The following is a 23,115-nucleotide window of genomic DNA, read 5'->3' as shown; positions in this document are numbered from 1 at the left end:
GAAGAAGCCACTTGTGCTACTTCAGTTAAAGAACAACACTCTCAGAAACCACTTATTTAATATACAATGGCCTGTTTGTTATGTCGAAAAAAAGAAAGTGCTTCTGGTATACAATGATTTAAGAATTACTTTTCAGAGAGTTATTTTTATAGAAGAGCAGAATCTAATTTATGCTTTTCAAAAAATAGTTTTGTATTATTCGAAGGTAATTTTTGTTCTCACTATAATAATGGCCTGTCTGTTATGTAGTAAAAACAAGTGCTTCTGATATAAAGTGATTTAAGAATTACTTTCCATAGATTTATATTGCTACAGAAAGGCAGAAGGTAATTTATGCTTTTTAAAAAAAATATTTTTGTGAGAGATTTCAAACAAAGTAATTTAGTCAACTTTAATATTTCTTTTTCAGATTTTGGTCATTTTGTTATTTTTATAATAATTTTTTAAAAACAACTACATTGTTTAATATTTAAAGAATTTCATATTTTAAAAATATACACTCAATTATTAGAATTCTTTTGGTACACTCAATATAGGATTTCCAAGTCAGAAATATATTTTAAAGATAAAATTGTGATAGGAGTTTCATGTTCTAAAGCGTACAATGTCTCAGATGTGAGACTATTAGGTGTACCAAAATGAGCTGATACGATCCTATCCAGGAAAGAATATGATCATATCTAAATTTGAATCTTCAATTAGCACGACACGAATAAATCAGAGAAGAACGCAGAATAAGATAGAGATGGAGGATGCTACAATATAACAGATTGATAAGTCAAGTGAAGATTTGTCACAAAGATGTTAATCTTTGATAAGAATCGGATGCCTAAGCCAATAACAAAGAGAATCCTCTCTTTAATGAGATTAAATTCAATATATGGCTAAAAGTGTGCACATCAGTTTTTGGTACCTCTATTTATATGCACATAAGTTTAAGAAAACCTGAAAACCCTACAAGAAGACTCAAGCCCAAAACATAAAAGCATAAACTAATTTATAAAAGAAAGCTCAAAGCCCAAAACCATAGAATATAACTAATTTCTAAAAGAAAAACCAAAGGTTCATCTTCAAGTTCTTCTTGTATATAATCTTGGGATAGTTCTCTATCATTCCCTTCTTCTTGAAGTGAATTTATCCTCAAATTCATACCAGTTGAAGTTTAGGAGATAGTCTTCTATCATACCCTCATTCTTAAAGAGAATTTGTCCTCAAATTCGTCTCACGTAAAGATTCTTTATCACGAGCCATTCAATTGAGGGTTATGAGAGTTTTCGTCTACACAGACGATGTTAATATTCAATCTGAAGTCCGTTGAGATAACATAATTTTCTCTTTCAACCTTTCGAATAGTCTTTTAAATACAAAATCATGAGAAGAGTTTAAGGCTCTAAAGCGAGCAATACCTCAAATACCTTAATGGTGTTATCGCAACCGTCACATCAAATAAAATAAACTTAATAATGGTTATATTAAGACCTAATTGCATATATTCAACTATGCTCATATTTTCAGTTGCACCCCAACTTATTTTAACATGTACTATGATAGGTAAAATTTAATTTAAACAATGCATCAATTAGAAGGTAACATTGCCATGATAAATAAAATGTGACCTAAATTACATGTTGACCACATGAAATGGTAAGTGAGACATGATGTTTTGTTGGAGGCAATTCAACAATCAAGTTTTCAAATTTATTATGAATGTCCGTATTACAAGGTAGGATTTTCATGAAAGTTATGACTTTTCTTCATTACTTCCACTTAGCGAGCTTTGTATGTGAAGAAATAATAACACAAAATGGGTAAATTGTTACCGTGGACATGAAGAACAATGAGGAGAATGTTAGAAATTTCATCCTCTTAAGATTCCTTTGAAAATAGTGGAAAAAAAAGAGTGTTGCACATTTTTTGAAAAGAGAGTATGTCATCCATATGGTAACTATATGTATTTTGGTTTGTTATTCTCATGTTGATTGTGATAATAAAAGTGTTTTGTTTTCTTTCTATTTTTTGTTTTATTTTTTTAAATGAACTGAGCCAATTTAATTGTCTCATATCGGTACATATGTTATTGGTGACAAAAAAGTGTAAAATTTGCGTGTACAATATGTTATATGTTAAGTTTTAGGTCATGGATGATGATTTATTTTGATGTATTAAGGTAGATTTTAGATTATGGATGATCGGATTTTTGTGATGTATTAAGTTAGACTTAGATCATGAAATTTGGGAATAATGTGAATTGATCGGTAGAAATTATGGGACGAACAAAATTTGTAGTAAAATGTGTAACAAAATCTTAATTATAATATTATTTTAATAATATTATTATTTAGTTGGATTTACTTGAGTTTTAGTTCAACATAAAAAATGTGTCACTTAATTCATAAGATGTACTGAGTTAACTTTGGCTCATATAAATTTTACTCCAATTTATTAGGTTCAATTAAGTAAAGTTGAGTCGCCGAATTATCCAAAATGAAAAAAATTGTGTTCTAACAATATGTATTTAAATTTACTCGATACTTAAAAGAATGTCTGAACAAAGAATGACAACAAGATGAGATGAGTAAGTTTGATTATACTCGTCTTCTTCTCCGAAATAAAAATTTATAGCATATATTCATATTTCTCTTGAGTATGATAATTGTGTCTCATCTCTATTCCCGGTGGGTAGTGGATACTCATATTCATATTATCTTAAATGTTAATTAAATAATTTTTTTATTAAAATATAAGATTCAAAGAAAAAAACACATGATATTATCAAGAACTCAATGTAAAAAAAAATACATTTTATATTTTTCATTATCAAAAGTTTAAGGAAGAAATTATATTTGCATAAGTCTTAAAATTAGAATAACTCCAATAATTTGAGTGACCTTCATATTTATAAAACAAGATCAATTAAAAAAAGAAAATAAAATTTTGTGTAGAAAAAAAAAGTTTTTCAAATAAAACAAAACTAAAAACCATAGAAATATAAAATAAAATGGTTTTTCATTTTACCTTCTAAACTATTGAACATTAAAAATTGATACTAAACATTATTTCACGACAAAAATTAAGCAACAATGTTAAAAAATAAATAAAAAAGAACGAAATATAATCTAAAAATTATTTCATTTGATAAAATTATGATTTATGTTTTGTGATTATAACAAGATCATAAAAAGGAAAACAAATATTAATTTAAAGAAATTTCTTTTATGACGATTTATTATGCTAATTATAATCGATTCAGCCCATAAATGACATGGTCACATAATTATAAATTAAAAGTAAATGACAATGTGATATAATTGTAAATTTTAAAGCTTCTTTTGCAAGTTTCGCTCTAATAGTTTTATAAAATCTATACTTTTATGTTTTAATGTTTATAATTTGAAAAAAAAAATAATTAATTACGTAACGAAATATGTTTTTATTCTTATTAAGATATTATAGAGTATTTATTATACAAGGTTCACATTTCAAATTTAAAACTCTCATCATCATGTTACATTAGTTAATATGTTTCAATAAACTTTTTTTTTATAATATATGTGCCATCGGTTCTTCTAGAAAAAAAAATGAGCTTTTTAAAATGAAGAAAACATCAACCATGTTTATTAATCTTATTGGTCAATTGTGATAACTTTTCAATGCATTTTCCCTTTGCTGCACGTGCCAATGTTTGTTGAAAACAAAACTTTTGAAAGGACGTTTACATTTTTTGTTTTGTTTTCTGTTTTTAATTTTAGAAAATGGGAGGTCTAAACTTAGATAGAAGAAAATCAAATTGTCTTTATAAAATATGACTTTTCAGATTGGAAAAAGAATTCCCGCCAATTATCACTATTTAATAATTCTTTTTGAAAAGTAACATTTAATAATCAAAGATAATTTTGTAATTGTATTATTTAGAGCAAATAATATAAAGTATAAATTTATAATAAATTTTTGTAAGAGTTGTCAAACCTTTTTCAAATATATGGATTAAAAAACAGAACGTAATTTGTCAGAATTTGCTTGGTACTTTTTGGTAAGTGGACGAAAAGACTTAATTTTTTTTTTGTCAAAAATATGATTTTGGTGACCAAAACGTTTTTTATCATTAAATGGATAAAATTAATTTACTAAATTATACAGAAGAATATAAACTTATAAAAAAAAAGAATATATACCTTTTAATATTTATGACAAAGGGCAAGTATTTAATTTGTTAAGTTCTTATTCTGTAAAAGGAAAAATAGAGAAGAAAAAGGCCTGAAAGAAAATAATCCCGTATCTTATTTGGGTCACATTATTTTGTAAGGAACGGAACGGACAAAAAAATGAGGACACATGCAATGTTGTAATTAAGCCAACTATTGTGACTATGACTATATATACAATAAAATTAGTTTCTTTACATTGCAAAGATATTTATAAATTGTAGACTTTATAAATGAAATAAATAAAGAGAATTAGAGATTAAGAACGAAATGGAAAGCGTGGTAAAAAGGAAATTCTGAAAATCTAATAGAGATTTTTAAAGATTTTGGAGATTTTCCTAACTTTCATTATTACTTGTAACTACTTTCTTTTTTTGGATTATTTTAATGTTCCTAGGAACTAGGAGAGTTCAAAGAGGAATTAACTTATTTTGCATTTGTATGTTAATGCTGATGCTTTTTTTCAACTTTAAATGTTTTTTCTGTTAACAGTTTGGGTTTTTGATATTGATATGATCTAATATGTTAAGGGAAGAAGAACATAACATTAAAAAGACTCTAAAATTGATTGCTAATTTTATTGTAAAATTATGATTAAATTTACTTTGTAGAATTCCACAGGGTAGATCTTTGTAGTTCTTTTAAGATTGAGTAATTCGCTTTATTTTTACTGTTTTTTACAACTAACCTTTGATAAAATTAATGTTGCATGTATGCATCACGACGAATCATATTGTACATTTTGATTTGAGTTAAATTATCATGTCTTAAGTTGATATATGAAATCTGTTAACCTGTTCTTCTAAATTTTATTTTTAATGTTTGATATGATTTTAATGTAGTTACACTAGCGGAATATTGAAATATATTTAGGACCAAAATAATTTTATGCCAAAAAATTGGGTAAGATATAAATTAAAAGATTGGAACTTCTCATTCATGTTTGAACTACATGAACTAAAGTCATATATAAGACAAACTCAAAGGGACAAAATTACTAACTAATTCTTTTAAAACCAATTGAGGGTTTTTTTTTTCTTTTGAAAAATTTACAAATTTTGTTTCAAATAAAGTTATGTTAGACATTTATAAACTTTAATATCTCAGTTAAATTGATACCTCAAAATTTATCAATTATTTATTATTATATGAAAATTTATTAAAAAAAATATATTTTTATCTATATCTGATTTTGTATTCCTTGATTATATTTTTGTGACAAACATAGTAATTTTGGAATTAAGATCTGAATCGTTAGAAGGAATGATACCCAATTTACTTGATTCAACCAAAATCTTCAATTCCTCTCTTTATAATTTTGCTTTATTCAGATAGTCCTGTAGTTGCAGTAGCTATAATTCATCTAGAGGCACTTTGATACTACTTGACAAAGTCATGGAGTTGCAGTACATCAATTAAGCAAGTTAGGCAGTTAAGGACATTTTTTTTTTTTTGTTGAATTAGGTTTAACATGGTATGAGCTGAGTTAAAGTTTTTATTAGTAAAATTTATTGTTTGTTATTTTATTCGTTATTGAATTTTTATCGAATTACTTGTTAATATTTAATATTTAATTTTACATACGAAATCGATATGTTTTCGTAAGAGAGAGTGTGTTAGAGATTTTCTATTAATTAGAGATAAAACGATTTTTTAAGTTGTAAACTTATCTTAAAAATTAATTTTATAGGATCCAATTAATTAAGCTTAAATTTACGATTTTAATTAGAGGTAACATGAACTTAAAATCATAACAAACATTAAGACATAATTACATTATTACATTTAAAATTCCTTCTATTACAGATAACACATCAGATTATTCTGCGTAAATAGAGTTGTACAAATAGGATGTAAATTTCATTCTAAGATAACAGAAAGCACATAACTTAACCAAGAAAATGAGATAATCAATAGAAGAGATTCATCACAACATAAATCATAGTAACATCGAAAATGGAGTTAAGTTTGAGTTAGTTAAAGATATGTTGAGTTAATGCAGTGAATGTTTGGGAGTTTGAGATTGAAGCAAACAATGGAGTGGTTTTGAGTGTGATGTGAGAGTGGACGAAAGGGTTTGGTGTTTTTTTGAGCTTTCCATGAGTTTGAGCGATGGGCATAGATAGTTTGCCATATGAGGTAATGTTTGAATCGTACAGAGTTACCATTGTAATGAAAACATGTTTGAGTAGAATCAATGTCACTTTGCATGTCTTGTTACATGTCATGTGGCCTACTCGGTGTGAACAGAATAAAGAAATGAATCATCTTCTTCCTTTAATCATCACCACTTTTGCTATGGAATTCCACCATCTTCCTATTCTTATCTCCCCCCACTCACCACTTTCGCTGTCACTCTTTACGTACCTCCATTCTTATTTCTTATCTCTAACTTCTCTTTTTTCATTGCAATCAACAATTACAGTCTTCACACTCGCTTCCATCATCTCTCTCAAACCCTCACAACTGCTGCAACAAAACCTTCTTGCCCTTCTTCAATGGAGTTTGTGTTACAGTAATTACTAGTTATACCCTTTTTATTTTATGTTAGTTACATGTATTTATTGTTTATATGCACAACATAATTAATTACGTATATAAATATATTATAGTATGTTAGTTATTATGTTGTTATATGTATTTATTATGTTAGTTATTTATTATTGTCATATGTTTCTAAGTCTCATCTCAAGAAAAAATAATAAAGATAATGAAAATTATTTTTTGACTACTAAATTTTGACAACTTTCTCTTACAACCTTATGTGGTATCTTCTGAATGGTTTTCTATTTTTCTTATTTTTCATTCCCAATATTTTAAAACCATTAAAAAAATGACACATCATATTGTAAGAGAAAGTTGTCAAAATTTAGTAGTCAAAATATAATTGTCTAAAGATAAATATTATATAAAAATAAAATCATAAAGTTATTGACTTTCAAATTGAAAATGGTGTCAATTTTTTATATGAATTGAACTCCTAAAGAGTTAAGATTGAGGTGCCATCTCTAAAAAGTAAATTAGCCTAACTTGTATATGATGGAGGCTAAAACAAATATTCCTTGCAAAGTTGTCTAGCATATGTTTTCATAGGAAACAAAATATATAAGGAAAATGTTGAGTTTGATAAGGAAATTTTGAAGTTTAATAAAAAGCATCCATGTTGTTTTAATATGTTCCAAAAAGAAGTTAACTAATTTCTCTAAAGTTTTCTTAAAATAATAGAATATGAAAAAAAAACGATTTTTTCTTCCACAACCTTTTTTTATAATTTTTTATTTTGTATCCTTTAACTTATTTATCAATGTTTGAGTCGTATAAAGTTTTTTTGTGAAAAAAATTAAAATACTTCAAGTGTTTTATATATTTTTTTGTCAATGAAAAAAAAATCTACGCTATAAGGATACATGGAGTAAAATTGATTACTAGTATTTTAATATGTGCAGCCAAAAAGGTAAAAAATCATTATATATAATTAAAATTTCTAAATAATGTATACTTTTTAAAGGTATAAATTGTATTGTTATTTCATTTATAAAAAGTATTTTAAAATACGATCAGGTTTTACTGATAACAATTCATATTGTCATATTAGGTTACATTATATTGACAACTTCTTTTAAGAAAACTAAAATTTAATTTAAATAAATAAATAAAGATAGTTTGGACAAAATTAAATATTTAAAAAATTGTAAGAAAAACTTTAATTTAAGAAAACTCTCAAAACACTTTCTTTTCAAAATAATTCTCAGGTAAGCTGTAATTTGAGATATCTATCTTACGTAGGGAGAGTGTATTTTACTAAATACATAGTTTTGAATATATTTTAACTAATGAAAAATAATCCATCGTTAAATTTGTCAAATATATTTTAATTTTCTGAAATAAAATTTTATAAAAAAATAATAAGATAAATTTATCTTATATATTTTCTACTTTTAGTATATTAAAATTATAACAGAGATCAATTCAGACAAGATAAAAAAAATACAAGTGAGACTGGAGTTAACAAAATCGATTATATAAAATAAAAGAGAGGTTCTTTTTTACTAGTAGAAAGACTTTTAAATTCGTTTCTAATTTAGTATTCAGTGGTGTTTTAAAACGAAAGCATTAAATATATTTTTAGTATAAATTCAGATGAGAAATGCAAATTGAAATTGTTTGTGTTTACAAAACTTTGACATTTATTTAGACTAGGAATTTCCACAATTTTAAGAATTGAATTATTTTAATTTTTTAAATAGTTAATTTCGATGAACTAATTGAAATATTTTATATTTTAATTTTTTTTATAACGCAATTTAATTTCTATTTTACGATAAATTCAACTCTATAGTCTAACTTAACTTAGCTCGATCTCAGCTAGTTTGACCTAGGTCGATTTGACATAGACAATTCGAACTGATTTGGTCCAAGTTTACTCGACTCAACATTCAACTACAGTAAATTAATTTAAACCTTTTGTTTAGGCCAACTCAACTCGATCTTCAACCTGGATCGCCCTAACTTGAATTTTGGCAAGGCTTACTCAACTCAGGAACATCTCGTTTAGACCTTCTGCCTAGGCTGGTTCGACTCGATCTTCGACCCGGGCGGGCTTGACTTGTCCTTCCACTCGGGTGGACTCATCTCGATCTTTGGTCAGAACTGAGTCATGTTGACCTTTTGCATGACTCAACTCGACTTTTTGGATTTGTGAACTTTTTTGTCCTAAATAATGAATAATTCCACAACTTAAAGAATTTCAATTTCCTTTTTTTAAGTGAATTTCAAATTTTACTATTTTAGTTATTTAAAATACTTAAAATTTTTCAATTTCAATTTTTGTTTAGTTTCTTCGTCCAAACATGTAAATTCATTCGAAAAATTTTCAAATTCTCTAAATAAATAAATTACTCCTAGTTCTAAAACACCGTGTGACAATTAAGTTTTCAATAATTATAAATGAATAGATAAAATTCTTTAATTTTATTACGTGAAGTTTTTTTAACATGTTAACTGATATTCTAAACTCACATTTAAATTGAAATGCATCAAATAATATAAAGAATTCAAATATTAATTTCAAATAAAATAAATTAAAAAAATTATATCTATTCACTTTTAAAATTCAAAATACCAAAAATTTTTAAAATTTAAAACGGAAATAACTTCCAATTTCCCTCCTAAAAACATATTTATAAGAAGAAAATAATTTTTGATATGGTTTATGAAAGAAATGGGAGAGGTAGTTTAGATGAATGAGTTTTGGTGAGAAGAAAGAGAGGATTAGGGTTGTTGGTGGGAAGAGGAAAGGTGTATGCAAGTGACATGACAGTGTGAATAGGTTTGGGTGAGAGACATCCATTTATTGTTTTGTGCAGAGAAAGATAAAGTGAAGTCACACATCCATCCATCCATCTATCAGACAATTAACCCCACCAACCTCCTTGATTTGACCTCTCAGATTCTCTACCTTTGACCTCTTCCCACCAGACAAACACCACACCACCATTATGCATGCTGCTTATAATGTCTTAAACTCTTTCTTAATTAACACTCTTAAACCATTCATTCTCTCTCACGTGTCAATCAACCATCATCATGCTCCAACACTACCATTTCAAACCACCATGCATGTCTTAACCATATATAGCCACCCCCTCTACTGTGTCTAACCTTATACGTCACGTCACCATGACTCAACCAATAGTAGTTTTTCATAATGGAAACACACTCCCAACGACACAACAAAACAAAACAAAACACACTCTTTCTGCAGCTACCCTCCAATCTTCTGCTTCGGTTTATCACTCACGCGCCTTTCAACACTTTGCAGATTAATTGTATCACACCCTTCTTCTCATTGCTTTCTTTACTGCATAATCTATACAGGTACATTTACTTGCTAAATTTTCTTATTAGTGTTTGATAAACCAACTGCTGCTTCTCACATTCTTAATAGGTTCTGCGAAATGAATGAAAGTACCTTCAATACAGGTGGCCTAAGATTAGTGAATTTTTCTTATGAGAGTTTAATAAGTGTATATGGACAATGTACAGAAATTATATTTTCCAAATTGATTAAAAACTATTGTTAATATGATTTTTTAAGGTAAAATTCATAGTTTACAGTACATTGTTGTTTGTAATTGAATTATCAATTCTATACTTTTTATAACAATCATAATTACAATCTAAAATTTTTAAGTAAATTTTATTAGTTGAAAAAGTCTTTTACAAACAACAGATCATGAAAAATAAAAAATGTTCAAATAAAATGACAAAAATTTCTTTAAAAAAATACATAATTCATTTTTGACGAATTTAAACAAAACTTTATGAAAACACAGAACTGTTTACACATTTACAATTAAAAATTTTGTTAGCTGTAACCCTAAAAAGGAGAGAAATACTTACAACATTAATGTTTCATTTTTAATATTCAGTATTTATATACAGTTTTTGTTTGGGTTACGTATATAAATAAATTTTAATACAAAAATTATTGTAATAATTAATATCAAATAGTACATATATTCTTATAATGAAAGCTTCGCTTCCAGGTCATTAATTTTTCACCGTATGCATAAGAAATGTAGTTATAGTTTATTGTCACAAAAATACACACACGTACATAAAGCATGTAATTATTTATTACTTTCTGTAATATTTATTTTGAAAATCATATGTAAAATGATGATACTTTTACATTAATGATAGAGTATCAAAATTCAAGTCTCTTTCTTTCTATATATAATATAAAAGTAGAAGATGAAAATGAAGCTAATCTGGTAATACAGAAATACATATAAAGGCAACAGATATGTACATCAATGAACCCCAACTAACTGGGTTCATACATTTATTTACTGATTGAAATGACTGACATATTTTAATTATTAAAACAAATAGTTTGATATATTATTAAAGAATTTCATCATTTTTTCTGTACTTTGAGAAAGATTTATCTGATATTCTTGCTTAGAGCTGCATGGCCATGTTGATATATAAAGAAAATGTTGATATATTACAATCTTTTAAATGACAGAATATGATTCTAAAGGATTAACTATGTAAGTTTGTTCTTTTGCAACCTATTTTCTTAGCTTAGTTCATATTTTTGCTTTATCATAGTTTATTGAAGTTGGAGAGTGGTTTGAATTTATGAGGAGATAGAGTGTTTGGCTCACTGCTTTCTATACAATTCCCTTTTACTTAGAAGCTTAAAAACAAACTGAGTTCTGCGAGTGTGGCAGGTGATCATGCATGCAGAACCTGCACTACATGTTGCTCTTTTAATAGGGCTGTACTCCATTAACTGAACAAAATGGTCCAGGAAGAAAAATAGAAAGAAAGAAGAAGAAAAGAGGAACCCATTAAAGACCAAGAAATGTAACATTACACTCTTTAATTTACTCAAGCAACTACCATGAAAGGTGGGTAAAAAAGAGACCCTCGGGAGCAAGCACTATGTACCCAAAAACTCAGAAGAAAAAGGTGTTCATGTGGTCCTATGAGAGGGTGAAGGCTTAGGGGTTGTCACAAAAAGAATAAATCATTTAATTAAACGGTACATAAATGTAAACATGTTTTCTCTTTATGTAAGAGAGATTTAAAACACACTCAAACACTAGATATTATGATGATGAGTGAAGGAACATCATCATTATGATATATAGAGAGAGGAAGGTGTTGCTTACTTAAGGACTGCTGAAATTCAACACAATAAATGCAATCACAAGAATGGCAATCATTTCATAACAAGGAGATATATATATAGAAAATGGCAATACATGTACTATTAAACATTGGTGAGAGAGAGAAAGAGAGGGTGAGGTTAATTTGCAGGAATCTCCCATCCAGTTGTACGATTGGGAAATTTGATCAACCTCATTTTCACTGATTTAGGTCAAGCATGAAAAAAACAAGCTCATACTCACAGGCTTCCATTTATATCAGTAGAATCCATTGGTCTTTTCACCACCTTCTCCCTGCTCCAACTTTCCTTCACTGTTACCATCCAGCTTTAACCCAAAGTGAATGTGAGGGAAATGTGCCCACTGCGTACACATATAAACCCACTCTTCATAAACACAATTTTCATAACAATACACTGCTCTTTTATGTCATATATACTCCAAAGTTAACTTCAAAAATTTAAACAGATTTTCACTTATTAGTCTTTAGAAAACTTTCAGATCCATTTTATTAGTTTATTTTCCTGTATATATCTTTCAATGAGATTAGCTGTGATGGATAAAGTGAGGGTTTTTTTTTTTTTTTTTTTTTTCTGGGAATTCTAGTGTCTGTGATGCTTGTACTGTTTTTATACAAATTAACATGTATAATTTTGAACAAACAGGCATGGTCATTTTGAAGGGTGTAGCGTCAAAAATAAAATGCGGTGAAAAACATGCTATGGCACATAGGAAAAATAAGAGAGTTCAAAAGAGCGCAGTGTAGTACATATGAGAGTGATGGAATCACATGTAGACATGTAGACGAAGTAGACAAGTGACACTGGTTACAGCATGTGTTAGGGTTAAGAAAGTGGCTATGGCCTATCAAACTTAACCTCACATTTGACTGCTTGTAGGTATTTTAAAAAAGATTTTATATGGTTTTATGATAATGAACATAGTTACACAATCAAATGCTTAAACATATTCCTCTCACAAAAATGTTGATTCACATCCCTTTTCTAATACATCAGTTTTTGTAAACTTTCTCTCTACAGGACTGGCTAATCTCATGTTGTATGTCTTTTTAATCGGCATTTCATGTTTTATGTGACCAAAATATATATATATATATATATATATAAAATTCAAGGAAGGGAGAGTTTCAAATCTAGATACTCTCAGTTTTTTTAGCTACAAAACTATTAATGTCTCTAAAGATAACTCTCATACATATTGAATGCGATCTAGTAAATAGTAAATTAGATTAGTTGTTTTTCTTTAACTTCAGAGTCTCCTTGTGATAAGATCAAATATACATGTAGACTTATTATATATTTATTGCTTTTTATCTTTTTTTTTCTTATCACATTATATATTTTATAAATCTATCACTTTTATTCTCTTTTTAGTTATATATTAAATGCTTATCAACCTTTTCAAAATATATATATATATATATATATATATATATATATATATATATATATATATTTATATATATATATATATAAATCATTTTACTATTTAAAAGTATGTTTACAAACATGTGCATTTTTTTTAAAAGATCATATTATATGTATTATGTATCTATTCATTTATTGATAAAAAAATATGTTTACAAACCGTGTGCATTATATATATATATATATATATATATATATATATATATATATATATATATATATATATATATATATATTTAAAAATACTAATTTGTGGTATTTACTGAATTTCACACAACAAAATATATGCAATCAAAAGATTGTGTTATTTGAACATGATTTTGGATCTCAAACCACCATTTAAGTGCAGATACAACTTATATTAAAGGTTTGAAAGAGTTAAATTTTACTTTATAACAATAAGTTAATGTAATTCAAAAGATGTTATGTTTTATTTTGTCATCTTATCTTTTATATATATATATATATATATATATATATATATATATATATATATATATATATATATATATATATATATATATATATATATATATATATTATATGGCATGATTTCCTAACTCAACATTCAAGGGTTTTAATTTTATTTATGCACTATAACATAAAATAGAATGTTGCCGGGGTTCTAAACCAATTAAAGAATGTGATTTCTCCAGATACCCTCAAGCTAGATGATTACTTTGGAAACATATGTTTGCAAATAACCGTAGGAATATTGGATTGTGACCTTGAGCAAGAAGTTTATAGAAGAGACAAGGGTGTCCGTAAACTGACAGAAGTGGCTCCAAAAAACATGAAAAAATGTAGAAAAGTGCAGCATGCAGTTGTGTGGATCACAGAATGATATATATTGATTAATGTAGTAATTAAGATTAAACTCACATTTTTTGCTGCGGAGCTGAAAGCCTCCCTGTGACTGATATCTGGATTACTAGCCTTAATCCTCTGGATTTCCTCCCTGCAAATTCAGACACTTGAAAAGACTTGCCATTTGTTTTTACTCAATGGAATCATCTCTACTCTATTTTTTAATGCCCCAAAAACATTACTTTAGAATTAAGAGATTTGAATAATCTTTATTCCTTGAATACAAAATGAAGTTTTAATACTTTCGCTTGAAATTAATAATGCTTGCTTCTTTCTTTAGTAATTACACGTCTTTCCTGTTATCTTTATAAATACTATTTTTTAGAATTAATAATGTAATGTTAATATGTTATCAATGGATGAAAAATTGTTCAATATAATAAGTTTATTTATTTTAAAATATTTAAACCGTTGCGCAAGTCATTTTTATTTTTATAATGTGAACAAAAAGTAGAAGTAAAAGTAAAAAAAAAAAAGTATAAATGTAATTAACACTAAATTTAAGGAAATCCTGTATAATTATCTCTGAGAATGATGATAATGATAATTTCTACCCTTAATCAAATCCTATATAATAACACAGAAATCAGAGAGAAGCAAGAAGTTGATTTGGAAGACTACTTACTTAATGAACCGATTATAAGCAGAAGGCACACGATGTCTCTTTTCTGTGGCTGTTGAACAATCATGAGAAGATTATATTAGAAATTTTAAATAACGAGATGTTAGAGAAAAATTAGTAGAGTGAATAATCAATTTGCACTAGATCTGTAACCTAAAAAATTGACATCACAGATTCAGCAACAGAAAAAACAGGTTGAGATATAGAATTTTTCACACGAAAGGCCAAATTCCTGAGACAGACTGAAGCTGTAGAACTGAGTTGTAGAGGACCATTCAATTATATGCTCTAGCATTCAAATAGCATTGAAATTTCCATTGTTTATCCAAGAGTCCATTGGGTTTTCTTTCTTATTTCTGAAACAGTTTTTGTCCTCATTGCTTTGTACAGTTCACTCACAGCGACAAAATCGACCGCTACATAACTTAAGTACTGCTACCTCTTACTACTTTTTTTCTTGCAAGTATCAATATAATTACCACGGTGAGCTGTTATTATATAATGGTGAAAGGAATCTGTGACTGTAAAATGAAATTACACGTGGATAATTGCACATAAAGGTGTGTGTGAGATATAATATACACAAGTCCTTGTTCTTGTTCTAGGGCATGGCATGACAGCAATGAATTAAGGATGGGTCAATTTTTGTTACGTGAGGTCACCATCTTAGAGGGGGCCATTAAAATTGATGGAGAAAACAAGATGCCCCAATTGGGCACATAAAAACTGGTTACTCAGATGGACGCCGACTCTCTGAAAAAATGGAAAAACTTGTTTTTATGACTAGTGGCCCTCAATGATGAGGTTGTTCTGCTCTGCTGTTGCTTGTATTAAATTAGCTTCAGCTGCTATGGAGAGAGTGGTTTGAGTCTTTTTCATCCTTAATTATTAAAACTTGTCACTGATATTAAAAAGTTCCTCATCTAGTTATACATGTTGCCTTTTTGTTCATTCAGATTTAGGCCAAATAGGATACAGTCCAAAAGCAGATACCAAAAGGAGACAAATTAATCGATGAAATGTCAGAATGTATACTCACGACGAATGGGAGGAATCCTTGGCTGTTCATGCTCTACTGTCTCAAATGGCGCTATTTTGTTACATTTTGAAGATGAGGATCCCAGTTCCTTGCTGCTTGGTTCTTCAAAGCTTAGGTGCGGTTTCTGTGACTTCATTAGCAACAGATTACACAGAAGAATTAATAAAGGATCACACAGTACTTATTCATTGCAAAACCAGCAGGCTTTTTTCTTCTTTTTTTTGCTTCAAGTATAAAGAAATTATATTATATATCTCATTTATGGTTGCCCATGGCGTCAGAAAGAGGGAATTGACCAAAACAGTCTGAAATATATATGAATATATATATATATATATATATATACACACACACACCTGAGGGTCTTGTGGAGGAAATGGTTGAAGGGACGCTCCCATGTTAACTGATAGCAAATTAGCACAATGTCCACATCTAACCGTCACTATGGTTAGCAAACTGCTGTATGGAACACTAACCTGCCAATACCCCATTTTCAAATACATAATGATTACATTTACAAAATATAAACACAATATAAAGTAGAAAAGTGAGTATAAGAACACCCTCTTCACTTATATGCATACAGTAAAACATGCATTCATCAATGAAAACCAGCAGCTTAAAGCTGCATAATTTTGATAAAAAACAAGAGCTGATGGACAGACTTATATATATATGTATGTCTATATAAATAAATACATACATATATAAATATACGGGTGTTCACATTGTGAAAAGAGGTTAACGTTTATACATGTATAGGATAAGTGAAGGTTTCACATTCCCAAGAAAGGTGCTTCCAAAGCACACCATGCAGCACTGCAATGAAAAATGAGCAGAGAAAAAGACAAAATGCATAGCTGCCAGAAGAAAGAGGATGATAAATAAGCTAGAGAGGGAAGCGAATGCAGCAATCTTTTCTCATTCATTCTGAGAGAGGTATACTTTTAAGGGGGGGTGTGCGCAGTGTCCAGCTAGGGAGAGTGTGGTGTGGTGTGGCACATTCAATACATCCATATAATAGCAGCAACGCTCTGAACCTGACAAGGGGCGATTTAAAATTCAGTACTCTCAGTCTCTCACAATGTCCCCTTGTTGTGGGTGCGCATCACTTTTTGCTGACACTACAAGGCAAGATGATAAAAGATAGAAATTGTTGCACATAGAGTGGAGGAAAGAGAGAGAGGGTGAAAACGACTTGACTGGAACGGAAACCATCAAGGCCTTGAAGGGCTACACCACCGTTAACCACTAGTGCTTGCCACCAGAGGAGAGTGATGTATCATCATGAAGCAGATTAGCCCTTTAGGCCATGGTTGGTAACATCTCATCTCAGAAGGAGAGAAGGAAAGAGAATGCTTTCTCAAAAGGGGTAATTATAATTTCAACATGCTATCATGAAAGGAGAGAAACAAAAGAAAGTAACAAGAAATATTTGAGAAAAGGAAAGAGGGCATATGATATGATGTGATATAGCTTCTTCTGGTGCTGAAATATGAATTTATCAGAATCCCCACAAGTTCTTGTAGAAACAAAGAGAGGACACTGCCTCTGTACTTAAGGCTACCAACAAGCCTGAAACCGTGAAAAAACTTGATGATATATACGATATCATAAAAGACGATATGATGCTTCACCCTCATCGCCACAGAAAGGCAATTAAGGGATCAAATCAAAGACTGAGGAGAGAGAAACTGCACTGCGTACCATCACATGGATTTGTTGTGTTCAGATTTAATTTTCTGAGCCGTGTTAATTTAGCAAACAAGTACACAAACCAACAAAGAAAAAAAAAATAATACCATATAGCAAACGAGATCATATATCATATATGCATATACATGTTGCTGTTTTTACTCTTCTGCCAAAAATAAAAAAATTATTATTATTGTTAAACAAAAGAGGGGAACCCTAACACCTGTGAATAACCCTAGTATATAGATCTCAAGGCTGTGCCTGTGTACGCATTTTAATAATAAGCATCTCAAAATTTCTTCCACTTCTGACTCACAAAATTCCTTTATTTCTCACAATTGTGTTGTTAGGTACGGGTAGGGGTTTCAATTATTTAATTTCATGACTTTCTGCTATTACTTTGGCTGCATATATAAATATATATAAATATATAAATATATATATATATATATATATATACATATATACATATATATATATATCTCTTGCCGCTGACCAAACTAGCACCACTCATATCAAGGTAGAGGTTAGGGAGCAAAACCCAGTTACACTTTCTCATAAAATATAAGATAGCAGTGAAATCCTTGGTACAAAAAGACCACCCCATTTACCAAATTAATTCACTTAAGTCATAGATTGGAGTGTTTCCCCGGGAATTAAGTTACCCTTATGTATAAATTGGGGTATTTCTGCTGCATGCTTTCCAACAGTTAAGTTTTCATCCATTTATATAATATATATGTATACACAGAGAGAGAGAGACATGCATTCTGATTAGGTCTGAACTGAATTTCGCTTTTTGATGGGTACCCAGAAGCGCTTTTTCTTTATTCCTGGCTCTTGTATCATCTCACGATCTCGATCGATTAAAGAAATTAGAGAAAACCCAAGTTGCCAAATTAGCTGGTGAAGGGCGTGGCGCAACAGAAAGCTTAGAAGAGTATGGAAACAAATAACCAAACGGAAGAAAGAAAGAAAGAAAGAGAAAGACAGACATAGATACATAGATACATAGATAGATATAGATAGAGAGATAGACAGAGAGAGAGAGAAAGAGAGAAAGAGAGTTCTGTACCGCTAGAATGGTGTTGCAGAAGTTGCAGTGAACATAACAAACACGTTCCGTTGCCATCATTTCCATTGACATTTTTTATCTATATGTGACTGTGTCCTTTGAGTGTGTGCTTGGTGGATTTATAGGCAGATCACGGGGGAGAGAATCACTTGGCTGAAAGAAAAGTGAACATGATCATCAAGGATTTACAGAAGACGCGGAAGGAAGAGAAAATAAATAAACAAATAAAAAATAAATAATTTATTTACTTATTATTATTGTTGTGTTTATTTAAGAAGAGATAGAGAGAGAGTTTGGACATAGGTTAAGATGGGACTAGTGTGGTGTGGTCGGGGAGTGGGGTGGGGTTAGTGGTATTTGATTTAGGAAGAAAAGATGGATTATGGGAAGTGTGCGCGTGTGAGTGACACGTGCGATGAGAGAGTGGGTGTGAAGATGTGTTTGTGTTATGATTGAGAGAATGAGTGGGTGGGAGTGACCCATCTCTAACCATACTGGCTTTCTGTAGCGGACGAGGGGGGCGAGCTATCAATGCTTAGAAATCTGGAATGAATGTTTAGGGATGTGTTCCAAACCAATAAACTATTATTCATAATTCAATATAACAAACAAAAAATAAAACATTGTTCATCTGTAATTAAGGTTGTTGTGTGTGGGAATGAAAGTGGGTAGTTTAGGATCGCAAACAACAATTCGTAGGGTTTCATTTTACTTCTTTTCTTTTCAAAGAGTTGAACGCTTTTCTTTTCTACGTTTGTTGACGGTCATAGATTGATAGATAGATACCTAGCTAACCAGGGTTTTTAAAGAAAATAATTGTCTTTGTAGTTTTCAATGAAACTTTTTCAAAAGTTAACTGTTTAACTTTCTCTCTGTCTTATTGTATTTGTTACTTTTGGATTGTTTCTCCATTATTTGGCTTCCAATATAAAGAAAATATTCACTATTTCTTCACAAATCGATTCCTGCAAGGTTTTCAATTCTACTAAAAACGAATAAGTAGAAATGTATCAGTTGTTTATTTAAATTATATAACGTTTTAGTCTTCAAGTTAATTTGAAATTACTTTCTGTCTAAACCTTTATATATTTTACTCTTTAAATCTTGAAATAAATTAATATATTTTTTTATTAATATTGAAATAGAAACATATCAAATTGTATAATATTATATCTACTTTCTTTTAAAATTGACACAAATAATTTTTAATTTTACATTAAGATAAGGAATTCAAAATAGATTTAACTAAATTATTAATTAAATATTAATAGAAGATGGTTAATTCAACTTAGTTTTTTAAATAATCATTTATTTTTGTCTATTTAAAAAATTATGAAATAATGAATTTATGATAGAAAGGTGATGGAACAGGTTCATTTATTGTGCAGAAGGGATTAAGACAAAGAACTAGGCACAAAATGGATTAAGAGAAAAACATTCCAATGTATGAGGATTAAGAAGTTGTGTTTTTAATGCATGATAAGTAATAATTAAATAATAAGTGAAGAAAGGTTTAAGAATGAGGTGGAAAAAGACCATGGAAATAGCAAGTGGTGGAAAATAACTTTTGTCCATTTTTGTTTCTGCTTATCTATGGCGGTGTACTGCGTTTAAAGTGATTAGACGTGTTCTTGTACACATTCATCTCACGTATTTTCCCGTGAAACTCTCCACGTGGAATTTATCACCATAATTAGAATAATTTTTTATTCATTTGGTTCATAAAATAAAACCCTAATCGTATTCAGATCCAAAACTAAACAGAGTGAAGCTCTAGACGGGCATGTAATCCAACACCAACATGTGCATTTGTCACCGATGTGGAGTGACATGATTCGGAGTAATCATGTCGTTAAATATTGATAAGGTGTTTGATTTCCTTGTCTATTTCTATCTATAAATATTTGGTCAGTAGAATTCCTATTAGGAGATATTTTTTCTAAATCAATCTTAATTAGTATTTTAAGAAATTACTTGATCAATCTTTTGTTAAGGAGAGTTCAAAAAAAAAAACACTTTCAATAAATTTGATTGCATTAAAATTGGATTTTAATCATGACGTAATTTACGTGTAATTTCTATTATAAAAAGGTTAGGACACAAATTTGATAAAAAAAATTTATTAAATAACAATTAATTTTAAAAATAAAAAACTAATTTATATTGGTTTCTTAAAATTAGAGTTTAATTATGTAAAAATGATATACTCACTCCATCCCATAAAGTATATGAATTTGTAAGGTGAGGTTAGCATCCACTTATATATTGTGAATTTGTCTTACCTCTAATCGGTCGATATAAGTTTCTAATAAATCTACATTAATCTATTTTATTTAAAATTAGAGACTAATTTAAAATCAATAACCATGAGTAGTTAAAACCTTGATATATAGTTAAAATATTAGACCAACTTATACTCTAATTCACAAATCAATTATATTTTTTTATTTATAAAAATTATATTAATATTTTTTTAATTATAAAATGGTATATAAATTAATCAATATAATCTTTAAAAGTTACTTAATGATTTCTTGTGATGAAATTTATGATAAATTTTTAGGTTTAAACAAAATATTTAAAGTTATTTCATCTCAAACTTATTCCTATATGAATTAAGTCTTTCATGTAGAATCACACATATCACAATTAACCTAAATCAGTTTATCGGGTATTCATTTATGTGATTTTGAAAAAAATTCTAATATATATATATATATATATATATATATATATATATATATATATATATATATATATATATATATATATATAGTTGTGCATATTATAAATTAAAAAGTATTGATGTCTATTTTGTTTATTTAAAATCATTATAGAAATAGTATTGCTCAATAAATTCAATAGTATAATTATATTTCTTGGTTTAGTTTTCACACCATATATACACACACACTAAACATTCCTTTTTTAGAAAGTAGGAGTGAGGAACAAAATTGGGGCAACACATTCTTTCTTCCAAAAAGAGGATGTTGTAAAGTTAAAATAGAAAATTAAGTGTTGAAAATTATGATGTGAGTTTGTGTTTGAGAGAAGAGTTAAGACTCACAAATATGGGTTAGAAGAATTTAGGGGTTTTTTCTAAATTTAGTTATAACTTGTAGCGGCTTAACAGTGTGTGCAAAACACCCCTCCATGCACAACTTCATATTCTTTCACATTGTCTTTCATTGAACATCATTCATTTTTCTAAACAAATAATTACCAAATTATGCGTGCCAGCTGCTCGATAAAAGACATCCTCTAGACACACAAGTTTTTGCATAATTGATTGATTCTAGCATACAGCTTCTTGTTTAGATGTTTCTGCTGAGGGTTGTAATCTAGGGATCAAGCACAAAATAGTCGCAAATTACATCTACCACCTCAATTCTCCTCATCAAAACTTATGTTCAGCATTGCAAAAATTGCTTCAACATACTAAAAAAATTGGTTCTTTAAGTAGATATCATATGAAAAGTTAGTATGTAAGAAGAGAAATTTGAATTAATAAATCATAAGCTCATCTCATATAATACATGATCTCATCTAACTTCAAATTTTAAAGTTGAAATGTCTCAAAATAAGTTTCAATCCAAGTCATCTTCACTCATTACACATTTGAACCGAAATAAGTTAGAATAATTCAATTTCTTTTTTGTTTTTAAATATAAATCAAACTCAATTCGATTTACTTAATTTGAGGATTAAGTGAGATTCAATATATGTTAATTTATAACCATTAACAAATTTGAGTTTTTTAAAGATTAAAATATTATTTAATTATATTTAAATAGTTTAGATGTTTACAAAATTATGTGTCGACAATTTTAATTTTAATTATAATATTTATAATTTTGTTAGGTTAAAATGGAAAAATAAATCAAATTCAACTAACTCATTTTAAACTCGTTACACTACGTGTCAACTCATTCGAATCCACTTATTTTGACACCTTCAATTAAAAATAACATCAGATTTCTTATATAAATTTACTTATGAGTTATTGAATTCAAACCTTCCAACCCGCCAATTTATTTACTCGATTAACCTACACTTATGATTCATTCTAGTATTACATTGCATTAAAATTGTAGGCCTTTATTATAATTACGTTTTAATTTACATTATAAATCTAATAATAATAGCTACTATATACCATCTTAGAATTTTGAATTTCTGATAATCCACTCTCTCATCTTTCAATGTTTGTTTTTTTCGTTTTTTTTATAATGCATTTGAAATAAATTATTTATATTTTCAGGTTGCATATACAGTAAAAGATAAGGATAGCAGGGGTAACTAGTAAATGAAAGATGTGTAAAATAACCAATATTTTTATTGTCTATTCTCATGATGTATCAGTGTTGAAGATTTTGCATAAATTAAATGAAACTAAGTTGGAGGTATGTAAAATTTGAGTAGATAATTAGAAATATATTTAATTACACGAAACATATAATTACAATAAACGGTGATGCCGCAACA

At 28.5% G+C, this 23,115-nt stretch overlaps 1 protein-coding gene across 2 annotated transcripts; it reads right to left on the bottom strand.

Moving 5' to 3' along the window:
* Positions 1-11,940: 11,940 nt before the first annotated feature.
* Positions 11,941-18,823, bottom strand: LOC114168918 (putative axial regulator YABBY 2). 2 transcript variants are annotated; one of them, XM_028053897.2, is made up of 6 exons: positions 18,631-18,823; positions 16,217-16,336; positions 15,861-15,984; positions 14,825-14,873; positions 14,215-14,290; positions 11,941-12,247 (listed from the first exon to the last, which is right to left on the bottom strand). In XM_028053897.2, the coding sequence occupies exons 1-6, from the start codon at positions 18,700-18,702 to the stop codon at positions 12,143-12,145; spliced, it is 546 nt and encodes a 181-aa protein (XP_027909698.1). In that variant the 5' UTR covers positions 18,703-18,823; the 3' UTR covers positions 11,941-12,142. The 2 variants fall into 2 exon arrangements, with proteins under 2 accessions (XP_027909698.1, XP_027909697.1); XM_028053896.2 differs by having other exon boundaries at positions 15,861-15,990; positions 18,631-18,821.
* Between the last annotated feature and the right edge of the window lie 4,292 nt (positions 18,824-23,115).

The sequence above is a fragment of the Vigna unguiculata genome, chromosome 11, assembly GCF_037176805.1.
Source record: "Vigna unguiculata cultivar grain cowpea cultivar isolate G323 ecotype 2 chromosome 11, ASM3717680v1, whole genome shotgun sequence".
Classification (NCBI taxonomy): Eukaryota; Viridiplantae; Streptophyta; class Magnoliopsida; order Fabales; family Fabaceae; genus Vigna; species Vigna unguiculata.
This window is presented reverse-complemented; position numbering and strand designations above follow the sequence as displayed.